The 20,226-nt window shown below is 40.9% G+C and overlaps 2 protein-coding genes across 2 annotated transcripts; both read left to right on the forward strand.

Moving 5' to 3' along the window:
* The first annotated feature begins 445 nt into the window (after positions 1-445).
* LOC134491647 (proteinase-activated receptor 1-like) lies at positions 446-7,172 on the forward strand. The gene is made up of 2 exons (XM_063295541.1): positions 446-609; positions 5,090-7,172. The coding sequence occupies exons 1-2, from the start codon at positions 525-527 to the stop codon at positions 6,280-6,282; spliced, it is 1,278 nt and encodes a 425-aa protein (XP_063151611.1). The 5' UTR covers positions 446-524; the 3' UTR covers positions 6,283-7,172.
* Positions 7,173-12,710: 5,538 nt separating this feature from the next.
* On the forward strand, positions 12,711-15,457 carry LOC134492586 (proteinase-activated receptor 1-like). The gene is made up of 2 exons (XM_063296739.1): positions 12,711-12,883; positions 14,148-15,457. The coding sequence occupies exons 1-2, from the start codon at positions 12,766-12,768 to the stop codon at positions 15,251-15,253; spliced, it is 1,224 nt and encodes a 407-aa protein (XP_063152809.1). The 5' UTR covers positions 12,711-12,765; the 3' UTR covers positions 15,254-15,457.
* The last annotated feature ends 4,769 nt before the right edge of the window (positions 15,458-20,226 follow it).

The following is a 20,226-nucleotide window of genomic DNA, read 5'->3' on the forward strand; positions in this document are numbered from 1 at the left end:
TGAATTGTCTTGGCAAAATTCTATCAGCCTATGTCCTGCTTCGTTTTGTTCTCCCAGGCCATACTTACCTGTAATTCCAGGTGTCATTTGACTGCCCACCTTAGCATTCCAGCACTAGCTCTCCTATTCTGAAATATTGTCCCCCCCAAAAAAAAACATTGGCAGGTATCGCCTTTATTGGCAACAGGCAAAGACCCTTTTTCATTATATCAAACTTTTCAGATGCATCCTGCCAAGCGCCTGTGGCTTAAAAAAAAGTTTTAGTTACGTCTTTCCTCTTTTGCGTTGCCCAAACAAGTAAGGCCAGCTTCCCTCACTCACCTCCCTCCTTGAGCGGGGACAAACCGGGGGCAACGGCGAGGGGCGAGGAGCAGCATCCCTCCAGCCTCCCTCACGGTTTGGGGCGTGGGTTTCTGCGGGGAACCTCCCTCCGCTTCTCAGGGCGACGCACTTCCTTTCCCCACAAGCCAAAAGTAATTCGCTGCGCGCAGCCGCTCCTTCGGTCCTCGCCGGCTAAGGCGGCCATGGGGCAGCCGCTCGTCCTGGTCGCGCTGGGCTGGATCGCGGTGCTGGTCCTTCCGTTGCATTCTTTCTCCTCGCCGCAGAATGGTAAGGCTGAGGCTGGGCTGCTCCTGCCAGCCGGGAAACGCGGGATTTAGGGTGGTCGCGGAGAGGGCCGTTCAGCCATCTTTCCCAGCACGAACAGGGACCCCGCGCGGAGTCGCCGTGCTGGTCGCCCCGCAGACGGCTCAGCTGCAAGTCTCCCGTGGGGCCAGTTCTATCTGCTTGGTCGTATTCGCCGTTCCTTGAAATGCACTCTCTTTGCTATGCAGACGCCTTGGGACTGATGAAAGGCGAACTCGGCCGGGCTTGTTCCTCACCCCACGGTTTGAACTTTGCCTGGAAAGCAAAACCTGACTTTTCTACGCCCTGAGCCACTTTTGCTCACCTGCGTGGCTAAATAAGCTCATAAAGCCCTGATTATATCCGTTTGCTGGGTTAGGAATAACACTGACATTTCGATTTCGTTTATTTCTTTTATCTATCCGACTATGGCTGCTTTCGACGGAAAGCTGAAGGGACAGAGAGTCTGTTTTGAAGAAAGGTGTTTTTGAGTTGTCCTCGCTGTGGCTTCCTCTGGCTTCTTCAGTCGATGTTTTTCAGCAGCCTTTCCCAGCCACCCCCACCCCCCGCATTGGATTATATCTCCCCATTTTCTTTGGGCAGCACAAGCCTTTGGGCAAGAATGGAGTTGTAATCCAATCCATTTGGAAAATGGGCAATTAGAGTTGTGAGAAAAGCCCTTCACTGAATAAATTTGACAAAGTCTTGAGAAGCAACAAAAAGTTTTATTAACGTTCTTGCAAGAATGGGTGCAAAGCCAAACTAGGCACACCCCTTTACACAAAGAATGCAGTTTTATTCCCTATCCCGGCAGTTAGAAGCCCTCCTCCTGTTCCCCATTGGATAGGTACTTAGGAATTAACAGCCAGCCAAAACGCCTAAAATACCATGGGAAGTCCAGCCTCTGTTTATATCTTCCATTCATCACTTTTTACCTCCCCCAGTCCCTTATTTACTTCTTCCCTTATAAGGCAGCTAGCCCCCTTGGAGCAAGTAGGTCAGGGTCTTGTCTGATCAGTTTGTCAGATTTGATCCACAGCTTGTTAGAACTGGTTTTGAGCATATTTTCAGCATTGGTTAGGCAGCTTATTTCCTTTGTGGTTTATTTGTTTAGTTGCTTCCGACTCTTCGTGACTTCATGGACCAGCCCACGCCAGAGCTTCCTGTCAGTCGTCAACACCCCCAGCTCCCCCAGGGACAAGTCCGTCACCTCTAGAATATCGTCTATCCATCCTGCCCTTGGTCGGCCCCTCTTCCGTTTGCCTTCCACTCTCCCTAGCATCAGCATCTTCTCCAGGGTGTCCTGTCTTCTCATGATGTGGCCAAAGTATTTCAGTTTTGCCTTGAATATCATTCCCTCAAGTGAGCAGTCTGGCTTTATTTCCTGGAGGATGGACTGGTTTGATCTTCTTGCAGTCCAAGGCACTCTCAGAATTTTCCTCCAACACCACAGTTCAAAAGCATCTATCTTCCTTCTCTCAGCCTTCCTTATGGTCCAGCTCTCGCAGCCATATGTTACTACGGGGAACACCATTGCTTTGACTATGCGGACCTTTGTTGTCAGTGTGAGGTCTCTGCTCTTAACTCTTTTATTGAGATTTGTCATTGCTCTTCTCCCAAGGATTAAGCGTCTTCTGATTTCCTGACTGCAGTCAGCATCTGCAGTAATCTTCGCACCTAGAAATACAAAGTCTTTCACTGCTTCTCCATTTTCTCCTTCTATTTGCCAGTTATCAATCAAGCTGGTTGCCATAATCTTGGTTTTTTTGAGGTTTAGCTGCAAGCCAGCTTTTGCACTTTCTTCTTTCACCTTGATCATAAGGCTCCTCAGTTCCTCTTCACTTTCAGCCATCAAAGTGGTATCATCTGCATATCTGAGATTGTTAATGTTTCCTCCAGCGATTTTAACGCCAGCCTTGGATTCCTCAAGCCCAGCATGTCGCATGATGTGTTCTGCATACAAGTTGAATAGGTAGGGTGAGAGTATACAGCCCTGACATACTCCTTTCCCAATCTTAAACCAGTCCGTTGTTCCGTGGTCTGTTCTTACCGTTGCTACTTGGTCGTTATACAGATTCCTCAGGAGGCAGACAACATGAGTTGGTATCCCCATACCACTAAGAACTTGCCACAATTTGTTATGGTCCACACAGTCAAAGGCTTTAGAGTAGTCAATAAAACAGAAATAGATTTTTTCTGAAACTCCCTGATTTTTTCCATTATCCATCGGATATTGGCAATTTGGTCCCTAGTTCCTCTGCCTTTTCTAAACCCAGCTTGTACATCTGGCAGTTGTTGCTCCATGAATTGCTGAAGTCTACCGTGCAGGATCTTGAGCATTAGCTTACTGGCATGTGAAATGAGTGCCACTGTTCGATAGTTTGAACATTCTTTAGTGTTCCCCTTTTTTGTTATGGGGATATAAGTTGATTTTTTCCAATCTGATGGCCATTCTTGTGTTTTCCAAATTTGCTGGCATATAGCATGCATTACCTTGACAGCATCATCTCTCAAGATTTTGAACAGTTCAGCTGGGATGCCGTCGTCAGTTGACTTCAATGGACTGGAACCTTTGTCATACAAGAGAAACTGAAAGAACGGAGTATATCGACTCTCCGAAAAAAAAGACTGAGGGATGTCACATAGAAGAAGATCAAGAGCTGTATTCCTTAAAGTCAGAATGTAGAGCATAGAATAATGATCTCAGGCAAATTCCAGATAAACAAACTTCCTAACAGGAACAGCAGTTTGACATAGGAATCAGTTATCAAAAGAGGCACTGTACTTCACAGGATATGTTCAAGTGGAAACTGAATAGCTATCTGACAGGGATCCTTTAATTTGGATTCCCACACGAAACAGCATAATAGGACTGAAGGATTTAAATGAAGCCTTCCAACTTATAATAGCCTTTACTTCTGCAGTCGAAACAGAAATGCAACCTCCAGGACTTCCTCCATACCTCCTCCATCTGTTCCTTTGGATAAACAAAACTGTTTTGCTATACTACTAAGAAGTTGGTGATCTGTACTTCTTAATAGAAAAATAGACCAGAAAATGTTTTCAACAATAACAAACAGCCAAAAACAAAAATTATCTATAACACGTTACCCGTCGGGCCATGATCCAACCGCAATAAAAATTGACAAATAAAAACTAAGCAGCAATGTACATTACCTAAAAAGAATAAAATCAATATGTATTATAGTACATTTACACTGGGAATTAAAATAATGCTATGTAAGTATAAAGGTAAGCATAGTGGTTAAGGCCCCAGGCTAGAAACCAGGAGACTGTGAGTTCTAGGCCTGCCTTAGGCCTGAAAGTCGGCTGGGTGACTTTGGGCTAGTCGCTTTCTCTCAGCCCAACTCACCTCACAGGGTTGTTGTTGTGGGGAAAATAGGAGGAGGAAGGAGTATTAGGTATGTTCACCACCTTGAGTTATTTGTAAAAATAATAAAGGTGGGATAAAAAATAAAAAATAAAAATTACTGATAAGATTTACAGTAAAAAACAACTTTACTGCTGTTTTTAGCATCTACTCATTATCACTTCCACCAGTCAATTTACTTCATTGAACAAATAGGTTTTCCAAACCTTCTTAAATGCCTCCAAGAATATATGGAACTAGAGCAGAGAGGTAGGAAAATCCTGTAACTGAGGACCCAGATTCTGAAATGCCCTCAAACTAGATGGAGCCACACATACAAAGGGAATGGGGGGAAAAAACCCCTCTGTTCTGTTGTATAAACGGGATATTACCAAGACAGGAGCTGCGACAAGTAGTGGAAGGACCTTTTAGTTCACTTTAATCACCATTACGATTTTTAAAAATTGTATTTTTAAAAAGTATGGATGTGGTATGTAGACAACACCTTTGTCATAATAAAAAGGAACAACTAGAGAAGACACATGAAGCAATCAACAACACCTTCAAAGGCATAAAATTCACAAGAGAAGAAACAGCAACACACCACCCTTCTTGGACATCCTCATCAGTAGAGGAAATAACAGCAAATTAGAAACACACGTCTACTGGAAAACAACCCACCCTAACCAAGTGCTCCATTACCAAAGTAACACCCCAACCTCCCACAAGAGGAGCTGTGTAAGAACATTATTCAGATGAGCATAAACACACTGCAGCAACACAGAACCCCAGAAACACACTGTGGTGCGTGTAGAGATATTATATTAGAAATGTTTTGCTTACAATGGTACCATGCTAATCATATAAGAGATATATGAACTGGAAAATGTAATGTTAGCAAAACTGAAGTGAATATTTTAGAATTTAAAGATCCAGTCTTTAAACTCTAAAATATTCACGTCAGTTTTAACTTATATATATATTCAGTTAAAAAAAAACCTATTAATGATTCTCAGTGATCTCCAGTCGGACACAATTGAATGGGTTAAAAAAAAAGCGACCTAATACCATTACCTTTTTTTTCTTTCTTTTTAGGATCTTCTTCCAAGAATGGCACTAGGGCAGGACCAAGATCCTTTTCCATTAGAGTAGAGGGAGAATATGAAGCAATTCCAGATTTATATAATGGTGCTGAAAATGGTTTGGAAATTGGGTCAGGATCTAGCAGCCAAAACAGAACACAGCCTCTTCTAACATACAGTCTGTCGAAAGATGTGGAATGGTACCTGTCTAGTGGATGGCTGACCTTTTTCATCCCAGCAGTCTATACTCTAGTTGTGTCCCTGAGTCTTCCTCTGAACATCACGGCAGTTCTTCTGTTCTTGCTAAAAATGAAGGTGAAGAAGCCAGCTGCAATGTATATGCTCAATTTAGCTTCTGCAGATATACTTTTTGCGAGTGTCCTTCCATTTCGGATTGCCTATCATTTTTCTGGAAACCACTGGCCTTTTGGGTCTGCCATGTGCTGCTTTGTCACCGCCACATTTTACTGCAACATGTACTGCTCCATTCTGCTGATGACAGTGATAAGCATCGATCGCTTCTTGGCTGTGGTCTACCCAATGCAGTCTCTGTCCTGGCGCACCCGAAGGCGTGCCTCTGCGGTTTGTTCTGCCATCTGGCTTGTCTCAGTTGCTGGGGTGGTACCTTTGCTTATCACTGAGCAAACAAGGCACATACCTCCTCTGAACATAACAACTTGTCATGATGTACTGAATGAAAAAGACCTCAAAGGATATTATCTTACTTTTTTCACTATTTTCTGTTCATTTTTCTTTTTTGTGCCATTAATTGTTTGTAGTATTTGCTATGTCTGTATCATCTGGTGTCTTAGCTCTGCAGACATTGCTGCAAAACCGGGTAAAAAGACGCGAGCTTTACTCTTGTCTGTGGCTGTTTTCTCCATTTTTATTATATGTTTTGGCCCAACAAATGTTCTCTTGCTAGTTCATTATGTGAATTTTTCTTACAACAGCTACGTGGGCAATATATATTTCGCTTATCTCCTCTGTGTCTGCATTAGCAGTATAAGTTGTTGTATTGATCCTCTGATCTATTACTATGCCTCTTCTGAATGTCAGCGTCACTTGAGCAATTTGTTGTGTTGCAGAAAGGACTCTGAACTCTGCAGCCTTAGCTCCAATAATCCTCTGGGGAGTAGAACAAGCCAAAGGGCTACGTGCACCAGTACACTTGATAACAGCCTCTACCGAAAATTACTAGCATAGATACTTTTTTTGGTATTTCTGGTATGTACAGTATGGCTCTGTTTTAAAAACACTGCTATGAGGAAAATTCAGACATGAACATTCTTTATATAATCAGTCTGTCTTATTAACATAAAGCCTGCTACTGTAACAGTTGCAGTAACTGGGGAGAGATATCAAAAATCTTAGAGAGACCGTGAATACATCTCTATTTAAGATAAAAAACTGAACACAAATTTATAAAATGCTGTTAAACTCTAATGAGAGTTTGTCTTTTCTAAGATGTAGGATCAGTTGTCATATTTTCACAACAGCCACACAGAAGTTGGCTACCCTGAGTGGTATGGGAATCTACACACATCCATTTTGTATCCAAATCTCTCTCTCTCAGATTTCTGCCAGAAAGATCCAGGCAATCTCTCATCAAGTATGGTTTTTCTCCCGCTGCATCAGAGCTGTATTCTTCTGTGAGCATCAGTGACAAGCTGGGAGGCATACAGATTAATGAAAAAAGGATGCACTCAGGGGAGCCACGGAATAATTCTTTCTTAGTGATTTCACACATTTTGAAAAAAATCAAACCACTGTTTGCATAGCCCTGTTACTTTATGGGCGTAGTGCTTTCCTGGGTTCTAGGTAAAATGCTGAGAACTAAATGTGTGTAGATTTGAGGACACAGTATAGTCAAACTCAATAAAACCTGGATCTGCACTTCCTGAGTAGATTGTTGTTATATATTCTTTGTATATGAATGTGTGTGTATATATGTGTGTATGTTATATACACATATAGAAACCTGTTACTTCATAATTTTTTATTCTTTTAAAACTGCAAATGCTGATGGGCACAGCTGTTTTATATTTTATTTTTGAAAATTGAGTGACACTCAGTTAATAAATGTGTAAATGGTCTTTGTGTTTGCGACTTTCTATTCATAATTCATAAACCAGGCCCCAAGACAGTACTGAAAATGTGCCACAAGTTAAATTAAGAAAAAATACACACTCAGGTGATGCTACTGCTTTACCAATGTCCAACCCAATTCCTAAAGTTTGCTACAAAGTCTTCAGAGGGAAAGCAAATGGTACTAGGGAAATTTGCCCAAACCTACATGGGTGTTACGGGATTGTATCAGTGTAGTACAGTGTTTCCCCATGCTTGCTGGGGAATTCTGGGAGTTGAGTCCACACATCTTAAAGGCTCTGAGATAAACACTGCTGCAGTATTTTAATGCAGACTTTATATATTACCTTCAAATATTATATATAGAACTTTGTATATGTGTTCACAAGCAGATACTTTCAGACATAATGACTACATACGAGAGGTAAATGGTTGTGAGAGACACACTCCTTACTGTCCACAGATGTATGCTCAGCAGCATTAAAAAGAACTCCCTGAATTTGTAGACTTTTGGGTCCAATTGCTCCTTTTGGCCACTAGAGGCTGCCATAGCTATAGCAGAATTAACCAGCAAGCTTGAGCAAGCTGCAAAAATGACGTGGAGGAGGAAACAGTAATTAAAAATAGAGGTACTAGCAGTGTGCTCTTGGATTATCTATCTATCTATCTATCTATCTATCTATCTATCTATCTATCTATCTATCTATCTATCTATCTATCTATCTATCTATCTATCTATCTATCTATCTATCAATCATCTAATTTTCCCCCGCCCATCTCCTCCCATCAGGAAACTCTGGGCGGTTTACAACAATCGATTAAAAACAACAACCATAAAATACACAGTATAAAAATACAATAAATAATATAAATAAAGGTAAAAATAAAGAATCTAAAACAGTCCAAATGTGGGAGGAGTGGTCTATAGCAGCCATCCCCATGTAGATCTATTCCCCTCTCCACCCCAGGCGAAGCGGCAGAACCAGGTCTTCAGACTCCTCTGAAAGGCCAGGAGAGATGGGGCCAATCTCACCTCCGGGGGCAGCATGTTCCACAGGGCGGGCACCACTGCAGAGAAGGCCTGCTTATTATACCTGTATGATTTACATTTTGCTTTCTCACACTCATATTGTATAAGATTTGTTCAGAAAATACCATGAAACGACAGTTTCTCCCAGTCATTTTGCTTTCTCACAGTCATATTGTATAAGATTTGTTGAGAAAATACCATGAAAAGACACCATAGTCAACAAACAACAAACATGTTCAACAAGCATGGGGGAATGAGTTCCTCAACTTTGCTCTGTATTTCCATTATCCTTTGCAATGGTGTGCCGTCCCGCATTGCCTACACTGTTGCTGGTCACTTACAGGTTTTATAACCACCTGCAAGTCCAGTGTTTTTCAACCTTGGCAACTGTAAGATGTGTGGACTTGATTGCTGGCTGGGGAATTCTGGGAGTTAGTCAACGTCCACACATCTTACAGTTGCCAAGATTGAAAAACACTGTGCAAGTCACTCCACTGATTACTTTAGTCTGGCCAAACAGACTTCTACAACTAGCAGCTGATTGTTTGAGTCACGTCCCAATCTCTTGTGAGGGGATCCAACTGTTAACAGATACATCTTTCCTCATAATTCACAATGCAAGGTTATTGCAGCTGGGCTAGGAAGGGCCAGCCTCTGTACAGAAACAGCTTCCTTTTGCAGTGATCATGCCCTCCCCAGTACATTTTACCATCTTTCTTGTTGCTGAAAAAGGTAATTTCCAAGATAATTGAGAATGAATATTATCTTCATTATCTTCCCAGGGTTCCTAATCCTTCTCCATCTGCCACACCTCAATACCTCTGGTATTGAGGCTTCCTGAAATTCTGGGACTTCTCTTAATGATAACTAGGAACCCCCATCATCCAAATTTAACTCTCTGACTGAGGCATTGTTCAACTTATGAGAAAAAATGGCAAACTTTATCCAAAGATGTGCACCCATGTACTGTTGTTTCAAAACAAAAACTATTGCAATTTTTAAATTTTATCAATTCATTCAAAAAGATTGGATTTATCATTTCCATAAGCTTAGTTGCTTGCCATTGCAACATTTCATGCACCATTATAACAATTTCCTGTATTTTCCCATCCTCTCATGAGACAGTTCTTAAAAGGCATGACCAATTCATTCTCATCTTGGTCTTCATCTTTGCCCCATGGAGATTTTGCTTCTGTACTTCTTTTCGTCTTTATTGTAAAGCCCTTTGATTCTATGGCCAGTGCAAATTAGTTAGCTTCTCTGCCAACAGACGAGCTGTTCCTGATTTTTTTTTTTCCAACAGACACAAAAAGTTTAGCGACAGAGAAGGCACTCCTCCTAGTACCATAAGATGGCATTGTTGGAACCCTAAGCATGCCAACCTGGTCAGATCCTATAGGATGGGCAGAAACAATTGGAGAAAGATGGTCCACAAATATCCAGGCCTTGTGCCATGTAAGGTTTTATAGATGATAATCAGAACCTTGAGTTGCACCTGGAAGCCCACTGATAACTTCTCTAACAGCTGTTACATGGATGTACTGAGGTATTCTGGACTAGTTGTAGCTCCCAAATGATCCTCAAGGGTAGGCTCCATGTAGAGTAGGTAATATACATGTAAAGTGACTAGAGGAGTAACCATGAGAAAGGCCTCCTGGTCCAGAAAGGGTACACAAGAACAAATATGTGCAAAGGCTTTCCTGGCCATTGCTATCAGCCTCTCAAGTAGGAGCTGTGAGTCCAGGAAAAAACTCAGATTGTGCACCAATTCCATCTGGAAAACAAAAGTGCAACTCCATCTGGAGCTAAAGTTGGTAAATTGTCAAAATCCAATGATCCATGAGCCCACAGCCCCTTGGTCTTGCTAGGGTTGAGTTTAAGCCTGTTTTTTCCCCATCCAAACTATAACAGCCTTCAGGTACTGTGACAGAACCTTGACAGCATCACTTGGCCACTGCCAGGTGAGTTTGCCCAGCAGCTTCATGTAGATCTTAAACAGGAGAGGAAAGAACATTGATTCCTGAGAGACCCCACAAACCAGGGGTCTCAGGCTTGATCTGACTGGGACCAGCCATGGAGAACCTTCACAATATCTGCCCCATGCTTCCAGTCCCTGTAGCTGGTCCAGAAGCAGATCATAAAATTCTAGTGTAAAAATAGCAGGGATGGTAGCTCCTTTGATTGACTTATTGGTTGATATTGATTAAATGCCATCAGGTTGGTGTCCTCTCTTAGAGATGTCACACATATTCTCCCAGAGATAGCTCCTTCACAGGATATTAACTTGGTCAAGTTTCATCTGGTTTTCTTCAATGGCTTCAATGCAGTATTTTTTTAAAAAATATTCCTGTACTTCTTTTCAGGCAGAGATAGCAGAAATATGCAAAGAAGAGATCAGCAACTTCCAAATTGTCCAGCAAAGATTCCAAGTTATACTGAAGTGATGCAGAAAATGTCCTTTCCTAAAAAATGAAAATTATTTACTTTACTTGCTTCTATTAAAAGTAAGCTCTTACTTGTCTACTTACTTTTCTGTGGTCCTAAACTTGCCATAACAGTGAAAAATGATAATTGACTGGCCCTTTGTGGGGCAATATAGATTTGCTGCCTCACTGGGTACAAGGTTCTAGTGGGGCATCAGGTGGATTGATAAACCCATCTGGAAAATATGGTCGTTCCTGTGAAATAGTCCCTCACCCATGACATGCTTTGTTATGTCAGGGTTGTCTTGCTGACTATGCTCTGAGGCAGCCGAAGTGGGTTGGCATGGTGACGTACAATGCCACAGAGGTAAATAAGCCACAAATAAAAAAAATTGGCACAAAAAAGTAGCATTCTTAGACATTACTTCCTATTTCTAAAACAACTAAACATTTGGACAATCCCTCTAAGTGTTAGCTGGGCATTCATTCCTTCATTGTCAAAAGATTTTAAAGCATTCCAATCATACATAATTCAAAAGTTAAGTTTGACCCAAGAGTGCCTCCTGGGTTGGTCATACGCTTATGAGCTGTCTTGAGAGGACAACACATTATGACATTCTGTTGGCACAAGGCAGCAAAGTCAGAGCTTGTGGCTGACCACATTAAAGAAGCTGAGTGAACAAAGCCCAAGCGATGTTAATTTTTGGTAGACACATCATCCCTGTTTCCAGTTGAAAACTGTTTCCTTCATAGTGCAGAGTAGAGTAGGGATCACTTGGTGTCCTATTTTCCAGCTCTATTCTGCTGCTGTTATGTATAAAAAGAGTTAAGTCTAGATTCACCAAAGGATTTCTCCATCCATGCTAATTACTCACAGTATTGTTTCCTGTAACTGTAGAATGTTTTGTGCCTTTGGATGTATAGAAACATACAGTCAGTTTACACTGATTACATTCTCACCTGTTGTTGATGTCTTTCTCCCTCCTTTGGCCTGCCTTAGAACCCATGTTTTCCAGTTAACTGTTTTGATATTTGTGATGCTTAATAAATGAACATCAAGCTATATATTTCACTAGTTGAACTGAGTGGCATGTGCACTTACTCTGCTCTGGACTAGGGATTGACTGGAAGTATGCTGGGTACAAACAAAACTAGAAATTATCCACACTAATTTTCCAACTATCAACTTTAATAAGCATAGAGACAAATGAAGTTATAAAATTCATAGTCTGGCTTTCAAGTTATTGTCAGAGTCCATCATACCAATTCAACCTCCATTCCACATATGGAAGTGAATTTGCAACATTGCATACAGTAGTATCTGTAACAACTCTAGAAGCAGAGAAAAATCTGGGAAGTCCTTCCTAAGGTTATTTATTTCAATTTAATCTTGGCTTTGAATCATGACGCTGCTTCAAAAAGCTTAGCAAATTGAAGAACCTTTTTGAAGAACTGCACAGCCTCATATTTAATACAGAGTCATGGTATGAAGACATAATGAACATAGTAGATTGGTTTTTGTATTTGGAATGAAAAATAGTTTTTCATCAATAGAACTCTTGGCTGGTTTTAGACATATCACTTCCATTTCAAGTTCCAGTGATGAGCAATAAAATAAATCACTCAGTCCACTGAGGAAATACTCAGGGCAAATGAGTTCTGTTGATTAAGAAGGCTTAATTGTTATTTTCTCTCCCTTATTTTTTCTGGGTCATGCTACATTCACAACCACAATAAATGCATCTGTGCCCATAACATCTACCATAATGTGTTTTTCAGAAACATTGTGCTCTTAGGGAGCATTTTTTGAGGACACAAATCAATGGGCAAGGGAACAAACCATTGGAGCTTTCCCCTTATTACAACTCATTATCCTCCTGAAAAAGAATTAAAGAAAGAAAGGAAATTAGCTGTGTTGCCTGAGATCACCTATAAGATGCTTTTTGGACCAGCTCAAGAGAGAAATTAACTCACTCTTCCTTCTTTCTTATGCTGCCCTCTGACTTCATGGATTGAAATGGTTTCACAGTGTGATCTCCTGCTGCCTTAAGGAAACCTTTGGGTCCAAATTGAATGAAAAAAAACAAAAACGAGTCAAATTAGGTTTCCATTAACCCTTGATCAGAGAAAAGGAAGGTGTTTTTTTAAATGTTACTTAGGTTGAGGTTTAACAGCTTTTCCGGAGGAGAAATGGAATCTTCTTGGAGGATGCTACACTGTCTTCTCTGCCTGCTCTGTGTCTTGGGTGCTACCGTGAAAACGAACAGTGAGTACATGTCACTGTGGTTGGTCAGTGTATTTTTTAAAAAAACATGAGCTGCTTTTATACAAGGTGGAAGGGACAAAACTGCAATATGTTACTCAGGGCTTTAGTTTTATGAGTGTTCACTTTGTCTTTAATATTGTGTTTTAAAGGAGAGGAATGGGTTTGCCGGCACCTCTGAGAATTTTCTTGTAGAGATGCACTCTATCTGCAATGGATGTCTTTGGGGTAAAAAGAAAGGATGTCAAATTATTGTTGTTGCTATTGTGATGTTGCTGCTGCTGTTGCTTGTAAAGTGACTCCCCCCCACAATTCTGTACTTCCTCCTGAACCTGAAGCTTTACAGTCCCAGTTATGGGAGGGTAGAAAACAAAAGAAAGGAAGTATAGCAACCTTAATTGTCTCAGAATGGATACATTTAAGAACCTAAATCAGTACATTCTAATCTAGATGTTGCAGGAGGACAGCCATATTAGTTTATGGCAGCCAAAACCCAGTAGAAGGCTGGTAGCACCTTTTCAGACCTAGACATTGTATTAAAAAGCACAGCTTTTGTGATGCTCAGCTTCTTTCACTCCATCACTCACTCCCAGTCATGCTCTTCGGCAGACTCGTCCTTCCACAGTCCAGCCACACTATAGGTCTGATGAAGAGTGCTGCAGTTCATGAAAGCTAAATAAAATGAGGTAGTCAGAAACAGTGCTACCAGACTCCTGATTATATTCTAATCTATAACTTAGTACATGTAGTCCTCGCTTAACAACCATAACTGAGACTGGCAACTCTGTCACTAAGCGATGCAGTCATTAAGTGAGGTATCATGTGATCGTGAGGGACTTACGACCTCATTTCCAGCACAGTTGTTAAGCGAATCATCCACGGTCATTAAGCAAGACATCACATGACTGCAACTTGCAATTTTACTGCCAGCTTCTCCATTGACTCTGCTTGTCAGAAGCTGGCTGTGAAGCACGCAAATGGTGATCATGTGACTGTGGGATGCTGCAATGGTTGTAAATGCCCGCCAGTTGTGAAGTGTTCCAGTCTTGATCATGTGACTGCAGGGATGCTACAATGCGAGGACCAGTCATAAAGTTACTTTTTCAGCATTGTCATAACTTCAAACAGTCACTAAACAGGGCAGTTGTTAAGCAAGCACTACCTGTAGTATATTTTGATGAAAAGAGTTCCATGAAATGATGCAATGCAATTCATGCTAGTGTTTATATATTTCACTTTTATATTGCTTTTTAATTTTGTTTTCCAGATTCATCAGATCAAATGATTCTTTCATCCAAGCCTAGGAAACTTTTGCCAACTTTAATCGATTCCCCAAATGGGACTCTGTTAGACATCCACAGTAAAGAAGGAAGTCATATTCTCTTTGCAGAAGATGCTGAAACATATTTGACTAGTCCATGGCTGACTCAGTTTCTCCCTGCAGTCGACATTCTTGCATTTGTTCTGGGTCTTCCCTTAAACTTTTTGTCTGTCCTTATCTTTGTGATGAAGACAAAGCTTTGGAAGCCAGCTGTGGTGTACATGCTCAACCTGGCTTCTGCAGATCTGCTTCTAGTGAGTGTGCTGCCTTTTAAAATTTCCTATTTATTGAGGGGACACAACTGGGTCTTTGGACCCACCATGTGCCGATTGCTCACTTCTACTTTCTTCTGCAACATGTACTGCTCCATTCTGTTGATGACGGGGATCAGCATGGATCGTTTCTTGGCTGTGGTTTGCCCCATGAAGTCTCTTTCCTGGCGCACAGTGAGATGCGCCTCTGTGGTTTGTTTTACCATCTGGCTCCTCGCCATAGCAGGGACGATACCATTCCTGGTTTTTGATCACACTCATTGGATACCTCAGCTAAACACTACCACCTGCCTCGATATCATAAACATTTCTGTTACTGTGAAATTCTTTAGCCATTACTCTTTTGCCATATCTGTTCTCTTCTTTTTGATCCCATTACTAATCTCTACCGCTTGTTATATGTGCATTATAAGGCAACTTTCTTTGTCCAGTGTTATGGTAAAGCCGGGGAGGAAGAGGCGTGCCATCTTCTTATCTGGAGCTGTCTTGTGCACCTTCTTTCTTTGTTTTGGCCCAGCCAATATCCTGTTGCTGATGCAACTCTTTTTTCCACATCAACAGCTCCGTAGCATCTTTTTTGCCTACACGCTCACCCTTTCCCTGAGTACCCTCAACTGTTGCATCAACCCCTTAATCTACTATTACGCTTCCTCAAAAGGTCAGAGCCAGGTCTGGAGTCTTCTGTGCCACAGAAAGCTGCTTCTGGTTGGAAAAGGGAGTCAAACAAGCAGCAACACTGCACCCTTTCCCAGTGGCTTAGACCATTCATTTCACACTTAGTTCTTTATAGCTGTATCTAAATAATGCATGGATTTGTAATATCACAAGTGTGAATATAAATTTTCAGTGTCACATGGGAGCATTTCCCTATATAGCAGGGGTATCTGCAGCATGGTCAAAAAAGTCAGGATGGGGACTGTGACTGCATAATTGAAGCCCCACCTTTTTTTTTATATGTGTTGCACTTGCAGTTGTGAATATGAGCTCAGTTATTTCAAACTATTTATTCACATTTATTACTTGATTTTTGTTCCATCTTCACACAGTGAAGCCATAATTAAAACACAATTGAAACATTAATAAAAAAAGCTATACCCATCCAACTTAATAGCAAAATCAGCTTATTTGCCAAAGGCATTTATACATATATACATAAAAAACAGAGCTAGTTTGGTGTAGTGGTTAAGGCACTGGGCTAGAAACTGGGAGACTGGGAGTTCTAGTAGGCATGAAGCCACCTTAGGCATGAAGCCATCTGGGTCACCTTAGGCCAGAACACTCTCTCAGCTCTAGGAAGAAGGCAATGGCAAACCACTTCCAAAAATCTTGCCAAGAAAACTGCAGGACTTGTCCAGGCAGTCTCCAAGAATCAGACACGATTGGATTAAAAAAAAAAAATCCCTTTCAAGGTAAATAACATTATACAGAGCACAGAAAATGACTAAGAAAAAGTAAGCAGAAAAAGTACTCTAAAGGTACATAACAAGAGAAATGGAAATATAGAGAGATCTATATTACTCCAACACCATTCACTCTAATGCTTTGTGTCCTTACCCTTGCAAGCTATTCTTGCTTGCATCACATCCATACATTCCTTCATTCAATGCCTTTTGTTGCTTTCACTTCTTTCTCTTTGAGGATCTCAATTCCATCCCACCAGAACTTGTTCAGATTTCCCCTTCCTCTCAACACATTCATTCTTTGTTCACATATTTGCTTTGTGATTCATTCCTGTTATTTCATCTATGTGACCAAGCCACCTCAGTGTACTTCTTTCATACTAGAAACTCAATTTTTTATTCAATTTAAATTGTTTAGTGTGAAATTTTGGAATCTAAAACTGAAGCTGTTGAGATTCAGGATTGACACTTTGTCTCTGATACAGTTGTATACAGATTGATTAAGTGCCATCAAGTCAGTGTTGACTCTTAGCAACCACTTAGATCGATTTCCTCCGTGAAATCTGTATAAATATTTGTGCATAAATACAAAGGCAATGGGCTGCAACACACTATCTGGCCTGCTATTTTATATGCCAAATCAATTGAAGTATATTATTCCAAAGAATTAGGAGTATACGGTAAGGCAGTTACCTTTTTAAATACATTCTCCCTAGCCTAATTTGGCATGTTCCAAAACTTGAGAAACACATAAGGATCTGTCTACGAAAGACAATTTGCCCAAGAAACTAAGAACAGTGCAGAGTTTGGCTCTGGTGAGAACAGTACAGAGGTTGGCTCTGCATACCAGATCCCAAATAATCTGAGCTCCAAATGCCAAGTATCTTGCATTTGCACAAATATCTTGCAGAAACACACCCAGGCTCCTCTCCTCACTGTATCACTACATATACACACTCAAGCAAAACCACCCCCCTCCACTGCTTCAATTAATATGACAATCTCAGAGTCTTGGCTTCTTCCCACCGTCATCCCCGACTACTTAGTACTGAAACTCATTGCCCTTTCTTTTTATTTTGTTGTAAAGGCAGATGCTCTGGGAATTCTGATCCTAGTTCTCCAGCCCCCTCTTGAAATGTCACTGGGTTTCATGTGGGCACAGAGATCCTTTAAGGAAAGAAGGAACAAGGATGAGTGATAATTAGAAGATGGAGTTTATCTCCCAAAATTCCTAATTTTTGGTGCATTAAGGGAGGTGTTTGAGGGCACCAGTGAGTGGAGAGATACTGTGCTGGAAACCCAAGTTCTTCTATGCAGCACAAAATCACAATGTCTTAGTTCATAAATCAATGGAGGACAGCCAGGGGGCAGTAATGGGCAGTAATGGACTAGCATTTCAAGAAAGCTACAGTTCATCAGGAGTTTCCAACCCATCTCCTTTGCTCTGAACAACAGCTTTTAATCACACTCCATGCTAATAAGCTCACCAATGCAAGGATGTTTGTGTTAATGATCAACATGTGCAAGTACACACATACGCATACTTGTAAATGTAATGCACAATATCATTTTAAATATCTGATTAAAGGACTGCATTTGCAAACGCATCTGTAATAATGTTAAAATCTTGAAAGTGCTGCAAGATTCGTTGTCTCCTTACAATATTTTATTATTGTAACTTCTACCTTTTGAGGGAGATGGACGGTGACGAAATTTGAAATCTAAATTTAAAAAAAGAGAACAGAGCAAATTCTCTTGAAATCGTGGACCTAAGCTTCATAGAGTACATATTAGGTCAACATTTAAGCAGTCTTTATCTTTGACTTTTTAGTCTATCTCATCAACCTACACTATTAAAATCCTTATAAGGTACTAGAAAACAACAATCTTTCCCTAAGGACACAGGGGCAATCCATTTTACATTTAGTCCTGGTATTCTACATAAAATTTGACAGTTTATATTCTAATTTGGAAATGTATGTGATTTGACAATGTTTTAGTATTATTGGAAGAATAACTGAAGAGCCTTCAGATAAAAAGTACTGGAGAAACTATTGTGTGTGTTTTCCCTGCTTTACCTTAGTAGTCCTTTGCAGATGGTATAGAAGAAATAACTGAAATGTACCCAAGATGACAAGAGTTAAGAATCCTTCCTTCCTCACGAAGAGGTTTCATGTGATTTATCACCCTTTTCTATAACACTCTCCAGATCTTGAGGAGCCTTCAACTCTATACAGTATTTCAAATGAAGCCATTCCAAGTATTTATATAACAATATTATTGTTCTTCTGGTCACTTAATTTTAAAGCAGTTTCAGCAAATACTGAAACATGCAGGGATCATTCACTGAAGTCTACAACTGGAACAGCTGGATTTTCTAGTCCATACCCATAAGCATTTCCTCTCTATGGTGGCAAATGGACATATATGGACATTGTCTTTCTCAGAATATGAAAGGGAAAATGGAAAATTAACTGCTGATGGGATAAATTTACAGAAGGAAGGAAAACACAGTTTTGCAGAAATTCAGGTGTACATCTATGTCAGATGATATTTTAACCTCTATAATGATGTATATTTTTCTTATTTTTACTAGAATGTTTCCTAATGTGGAAAAAATTAACTACCAAAGAGCTTGAGAGTGTTCTCTTGTAAGAATACAGAAAGTCATGCTGGCTGGGGAATTCTGGGAGTTGAAGTCCACACATCTTAAAGTTGCTAAGGTTGAGAAACACTGTCCCATGTTATCCGTTCATTCAATATTACTGTAAATTAAAGTGTCGATTTGTGTCAGGGCTGACTGACTTTGACTCTGCCAGGCTATTCTGTCTGTTCACCTAATGAAAACCTGTGCCTCTTGGAATTCCACTGTTTGACTTTGGATCAGACTAACACTGACATTTGTATTTTGAACCTTGGACTGCCTTCTGAGCCGATTCCGCCATGGCTCTGGACTCGTTTGTTGGACTTCCCCTCAGGCAAGATGCTCAAGGGGATTGTGACTTGCATTTGGGGTGTGCGGGCAACTACATGTTTTGTTTGTGCTGCCTCTGTTTTCCATCCCAGTAAGCTATTACAGCTTTATCTGTGGGCACTGCATATCTTGGCCACACCCGGGACATCTAGTCCTGTGGAGAAGTCAGAGGTAGATTATAATGGTTGTCCCCTGCCCACCAACAAGAGACTGTGCTATCAGGAGAAGAACCAATAAGTGATGATAAGAACTCTATGCTTACCACTTTGGAGTGGCAACAGCAAGATTTTAAACTGTATTTATTTATCCCCAAATTAAACTTAGAAGAAATTAAGCCACTTCTGGGCAAAAAGAATGTGGGAGCTAGTTTTGGCAAGCTCAGGTTCAAACAGCCTAAAATCAGATTAGGCCCTTACAATAATACTTCCTCCAGCCCATTGCAAAAGGCGTGAGGGTTAAACCTTGATTTCAGTATAAATAGGGATTATATCAGCGGGGGTGAGTAGAAAGGTGCAAAGGGAGTGATCTGGACCCCTCTCATTTGAGAGCAGAATCTGGAAGGGCATTGGATGAGAGTTCTCCTGTTGCTTCTGGTGAGAGAGGGGCCTGAAGCCAATCTTCCCTTCTGGCCCATAGATCTCAACCCAGCAATCAGCCAACCAGATGCCTGGAGCCTCTGGCTTCCAGCTGCTGTTGCTGAACTTCAGGTCTGCCTGTAATAAAGCTTCTCTTGGCAGCCCTGACATTGCTAAACCCTGGTCAGGAGGGAAAGGGTCTCTCTTTCTTGGAAAAGGAAGTGGGCCTCTATGAGTGTTAATGCTTCTAGTCATGACCCCAGTTACATAGGAATACTTTTAGTCATTGTACTGCTTCATTCAATGCTTTCATCCCACTAAAGTATCAGGGAGTGGTATGCCACTCAGGGTGAGCAGACTGGAGCTGCCTATAAGCCCAATAAATGCATAAATATTTAACTGTCACTGCAATTCTTTCTTGACAACTTTCCTAGCTGTTGTAACAAACTTCCTTTTTAATTTCTGCATATGCAAAGGAAACTGGACAAAAATATGGTTCGTTTCCTCACCAATGTTTTACAGCAGGGTTCCTCAACCTTGGCAAAGCTGGCTGGGGAGTTCTGGGAGTTGAAGTCCGCACAGCTTAGGGTTGCCAAGGTTGAGGAACCCTGCTTTACAGTGTCTTCTAGAGTTCATCCAACCATTCTTATGCCAAAATAATAGTAATACAGACAGATTTTATATCACTTCAACAATGGCTGCTATGCAGACATTGTAAGTCACTAGTGTGGAAAAGATCTTCAGTCTGGCAAAACCAGGAGGACAGCCTGCCGAGTCAGAGCCAACTTTTTTGAAACAAAGCAA

This window comes from Candoia aspera, chromosome 2 (assembly GCF_035149785.1).
Source record: "Candoia aspera isolate rCanAsp1 chromosome 2, rCanAsp1.hap2, whole genome shotgun sequence".
Lineage (NCBI taxonomy): Eukaryota > Metazoa > Chordata > Lepidosauria > Squamata > Boidae > Candoia > Candoia aspera.

Bases quoted from the DNA above. Each gene is read 5' to 3' on its own strand.
- LOC134491647 (XM_063295541.1), top strand. From the start codon at position 525: ATGGGGCAGCCGCTCGTCCTGGTCGCGCTGGGCTGGATCGCGGTGCTG. The intron at 610-5,089 runs GTAAGGCTGAGG...CTTTCTTTTTAG, and splicing joins TTTCTCCTCGCCGCAGAATG to GATCTTCTTCCAAGAATGGC.
- LOC134492586 (XM_063296739.1), top strand. From the start codon at position 12,766: ATGTTACTTAGGTTGAGGTTTAACAGCTTTTCCGGAGGAGAAATGGAA. The intron at 12,884-14,147 runs GTGAGTACATGT...TTTGTTTTCCAG, and splicing joins TGCTACCGTGAAAACGAACA to ATTCATCAGATCAAATGATT.